General features: G+C 39.4%; 1 protein-coding gene across 3 annotated transcripts; it reads right to left on the reverse strand.

Moving 5' to 3' along the window:
- Positions 1 to 347: 347 nt before the first annotated feature.
- LOC116253892 (putative pentatricopeptide repeat-containing protein At1g12700, mitochondrial) lies at positions 348 to 4606 on the reverse strand. Of its 3 annotated transcripts, none has more exons than XM_031628878.2 (2): positions 3101 to 4606; positions 348 to 809 (listed from the first exon to the last, which is right to left on the reverse strand). In XM_031628878.2, the coding sequence occupies exons 1-2, from the start codon at positions 4572 to 4574 to the stop codon at positions 673 to 675; spliced, it is 1611 nt and encodes a 536-aa protein (XP_031484738.1). In that variant the 5' UTR covers positions 4575 to 4606; the 3' UTR covers positions 348 to 672. The 3 variants fall into 3 exon arrangements, with proteins under 3 accessions (XP_031484738.1, XP_031484740.1, XP_031484739.1); XM_031628880.2 differs by lacking the exon at positions 348 to 809 and adding an exon at positions 1070 to 1196; XM_031628879.2 differs by lacking the exon at positions 348 to 809 and adding an exon at positions 2426 to 2667.
- Positions 4607 to 5015: the final 409 nt, after the last annotated feature.

Raw genomic sequence — 5015 nt, forward strand, 5'->3', positions numbered from 1 at the left:
AGAAGAAGAAAAAGCCATTATGTTTTTCATCCCCATTAAAATAAACATTACATTGCACATATGCTTTCTTATTCGTCATCTGATAAGCCATGGAAATTGACTCATGACTGTGAACAAATAAGTCAGAGTCATGGATGGAAATGATGCGTGGTGGTGATGCCCACGCTCAAAGCGCATGATGTTATGTTGCACAGAGCACTAAGAGGTGCCAACTGATGCCTGTTCTTGTTGATTATGAGGATGATGATATAAAAATATGATCACACTCATTTAAAATGAACAAAAGATATATATATAAAAAAAAAACAATTAAAGAAATATTTTTTAAAAAACTTAGTTAAAATGAATAAAAAATAAACCTGCAGAATTTGTTTAACTTCATTCAGTTGGATACTCTCAATTCTTACGCAGCGGATTCTTACAAATATTTACAATGAGTATTCATCCTACCACCCAAATGAAATAAAGACCCCACCCAACCCTTTGTCCTCCTGAGTACTGGAGACATTGGCCCAACTACACTTTAACTTGCTGTCAAGGTTCCATTTGCGGTACAAAAGAGTTGATGCTCTAAGAATTCAAAACAAGAGTTGGCCGCCTATTAACCCCAGCCCCAACTGTTGCACCAACTCCCTCGGACATAATGTCTTAGAGGTACTGATATTTAACATTTTACAACAAGAACCCTATAAGCCAAGAAGCTTTTGGAGCCCTTGACAAAGCATGAATCTTTTCTAAGCACATACTCCTGTTAATGGAAGCTGAAACAGTAGTCATCTGTGTTGTCAATATTGACCCGAAGCTGAATCCTGTTATGGAAAAGACAGAGATTCAATTCAATCTGTATAGGCGCATCTAATCTGCCTAAATTGGCACTTAAAATAGTTTTTACTTTAAAAAAGTCTCCGAGAGCCTTTTTTGACAGTGAGCTGATAAAGGCTGATTCAGCATTGAAGGGTCAGTGGCAGAATTTTATATTTGACAATGCTAATACCAATCACTCAATAATATCTGAAATTCCACAATTCGCATCTCTTGAGCCCCTCCTCAAGCTTTCTGCATGCCATAAATTTGAAGTGTTGTTTTCTTTTGTCATCGTCTCCAATTCAGTCATGTTAAAATTTCTTGCCGCAGCAGGAAAGGCAGTGTTCATGCTTTAATACTTCAATTACCAGCCTCAGGAACAGCTGGCGATCCTAGTGAATTTTAAATCATTAAAAAATTTCAGGACTTTTCAGGGCATTTGGAATTTCGAATATGTCAAAGGCAATGAGAACAATAAAAAGTTAAGGATAATCAACACATTTGGATAGCTCAGACCTAAATTGAGCCTCACACACGCAGTGCATCATATAAATCTGATCTAAGAACGGACGTACTCAAATGCACCAGAGATACACAATCTACATGGAATTTGAAAAGCTTGTCATGGTAGTACTGCACTATCACACTGAGATAATCTCTCTCCAAATAAAGTTCGCTCAATAAAATCGTGTATTGGGCGGACAGAAAACTAGTAACAAAACCCAGAAAGGAAACAGAGAGACTGGTGAAACTGAACCCAACCTCTAAAGAATTTAGTTTCTGTTGTAATGGAGAGTAATTGGAACTAACACGCAAGTTAAGCCAGCAATAATGAAAAGAAACTGCATTATACATGTGCTCACAAAAATCTAATCTCTGAAACTTATAAATGTGGCGGATGGCTATTGATTTAGTGCACTGCCTTTATTAAGAAGAACAATGTCGTTTTTGTGATGAATGCAAGGGAATTCAACAACTATGTCCCCATCCCCCAACCAATACCCACAGAATACAGATACCATTTTTTTGCAAAACCGAAGAATAGCACATTGAGTGTACAACTTTCTGTGGATGAGATGAAATCCTGAAAACCCATCCATAAGGGTGCCATAGCAGAAGGATGTTTCAGATTGATGATTCCTGAGCAGTGAAAATTTCCTTACATAACGAGGTGTTACTCTTTTACTTTTAGCATGACGTAGTTTTGCTGCCCTGGCACAATGATGATGTTTGTGCTCATGAATAATAAATACGAAAAACAGAAACCACTAGAATTACTTGCTGCAACAGGGAGCAGACCTGTCACCTCCTTGTAAATTGGCACGCAACACAGCTTCACATTCTTCAACTGACGAAGCTTTGCCTTTCACCAACGAGTCAAGGACCATGAGCTAAGTTTTTGGAGCACTTGTGGCAGAATTTAATTAAGAAAAAGCACGCAACCTCTACCAAAAAGCATTTAACCTATAAGTCACTGTCATCCCCCTAGTTCTTCATGACTGAACCGTGGACTCCAGGGATCTTCCATTCTGCAAGGTCTCCCCTCCACAACACCCCCCCCCCCCCAAACCTTTATACAGTTCAAAGGCCAATCTTTATTTAGGAATAAGTTAGAATGAAATTACATTCAAAGTGAGGGCTCTATTCATCTCCACAATCGCCACACAGAGATACTGCACATAGATTTGATTTGCATATACAATCTGAGACATGCTCTCCACTGTTACAATATTCTCCAAGTGCAGCCTTCATCAAGTACGATGTTATGTTTTTACCAAGAAAGAATACTACAAGACGAACCATGTTTATGCCACTCGGAATATGTACTCCGAAATTCTGTCTTGAAGAGGTAAATAAATGAAGCTGGACCATCAAAAGTTGGAAATTATGCATATCAGTTGGCTATCTGCCTATCTATCAAATTCAAGTCCCATACTGAAGCACACACATGGCAACACAAATAGCATGACTGATGATACTAGATTCATGTTGTGCTACAGGGCATGACAAGAAAACTTATCCAGTGTATATTTGATTTATCAAACATATCGCAATTCTTGACTTTGAACAGCATTCACGGCCTAGAAGCAAGTAAGCAACCAATTAAGCATACGCCAATATTGAACCATGCGGTTTCCTTAATCCCATCATTTGAATATCGAATTATATGAAGCATACAGAACACTTCCGCAATACAATTCCACTGATTGCGTGTTTTGAAGCAATCTAGGAAACATAGAGTAAAGCGTCATCCATATTATTCCATTGAAAACATGATTTTAACTTTTTAACTAACCTGAAGAAGCACATTGCATTTCTTGGACCACAAGATCCCCATTAACCTCATCATCTTCCGCCAACGTTTCCACTCTCGGTACCCACCGACCAACCATGCCTTGCTTCAAGGAGCTTGCATACAGCCTACCTGCATCCAATATCCTTCCCTGTCTATTCAATTCAGTTATTAATGGAATGTACGAAGATCCATCTAATATAATACGGCTTCTGATCATCAAATTCATAACACTCAATGCATCATCGACTCTACCGTTGTTACATAAACCACGAATAACTGTATTATATGTCAGTGTTCTTAGATGATAGCCATGTCCAATCATCTCGTACATGTTCTCCAGCGCCGCATCCACCTCTCCTCCAACTGAGAGAGCATGGATCACCGTAGAATATGTATATGGGGATGGAACATAACCCATGTCCTTGATCTTTTTGAACATTTTCTTAGCCTCAACCAACACCGACTCATCACTCAAGGAATACTTACAGACCTTCCTGACATACGTATTCATAGTTCTCTCATCTACATCAAATCCAATTTCTACCATTTCATTATAAATACTAATTGCAACCGTAATCTGATTCCATTTCAAGAGTCCATGGAGTAAAGTACTGTAACTAACAAAATCCGGCTTCCTCCCTGTTTCTGCCATTTTCCTCAAGATCACAACCCCTTCCAAAGGCCTTCCTTCCCTGCAATACCCATTAAACAGTGCATTATAGGTGACGACAGTCGGCCTAATCCCCATCCTCGCCGCCTCCTGGAATATTTCCATGGCTTCATCCGATCGACCCACTTTGCATAATCCATCAATGACGCCGGTAAAAGTATAAACATCAACGAATTCGGGTTTTTCTTTGAGTTTCATCAAGAGGGCACAGGCTTCTTCTACTCTACCAACTAAACAGAGGCCAGAAATCAAGCAGTTGTAGATAAGAATGGTGGGTTCTGTACCTGTACGCTTCATGACCTTGAAGACGTCAATGGCGTGCTTGATTCTTCCTCTCTTACAAAGCTCACTGATCAAAATCGTGAAGCTGTTAACTGTAGGGACAAGTCCAGAAACCACCATGGCCTTCAGGAGGTTCTTAGCCTCATCAAGCCTGTTGGTCGTGCAGAAGAACCGAATCATCATACAGAAGGTCTGAGAATTGGGGGAGAGGTTGAAATTGGAGATGGAGGAGAAGAGCAGCTCGGCGGAAAATGGGTCTTCGGAATTAAGAACGGAGAAAAGGAACTTATTGAAGGAAGATAGGGAGGGAGACGTGCCATTCTTCTTAATAAACAAGGAAATGGTTACAGGGAGCAGTGAGACACTGTGAGAAGACGAGGACGAAGATGATGAGGATGACGGCGACGACGACGATGATGATGAAACTGGTGTAGATAGAGAAAGTGAATTAACTGGTTGGGATTTGGCAAGATGATGATGAGAGAGCGGGAAGGCTAGCGAAGAAGGAGATACAGAGCTCATGGAGAGGGGGCGGGGCGGGAGGGGGAGAGAGAGAGGATCAGGCTAATTTTGGTTGGGCCTTATTCCTATTCCGCGTGTTAATAAACAAAAAAATTGATTATTTCATTCCAGTTTTGTCGGATGTCTCCAAAGAGACAATTGATTTATTTAATTCCTAGTTCAACGCCCTCGCAACATTATCCATAAAAGGCGAGTCAAACAGTTATAAATTAAATTTAAACGTGTTTTCTTTATATCACAAAAAACGGAACCTTTTTCTAAAACTCAATAAACATTTTTTTCAGACATTTAATTTTGAAACATTTTGCTGCTTTTAACAATTTTGTAGTTCGGAGATGTTAATTACCATTGGAAAAGAGATATACTGGAAATTCTGTAATACACATAAAATTAAAGGAAATTTAAGCGAGCACCAAAAACTTTTTTTAAGTTTTCAAGTGT

Source organism: Nymphaea colorata, chromosome 5 (genome assembly GCF_008831285.2).
Source record: "Nymphaea colorata isolate Beijing-Zhang1983 chromosome 5, ASM883128v2, whole genome shotgun sequence".
Classification (NCBI taxonomy): Eukaryota; Viridiplantae; Streptophyta; class Magnoliopsida; order Nymphaeales; family Nymphaeaceae; genus Nymphaea; species Nymphaea colorata.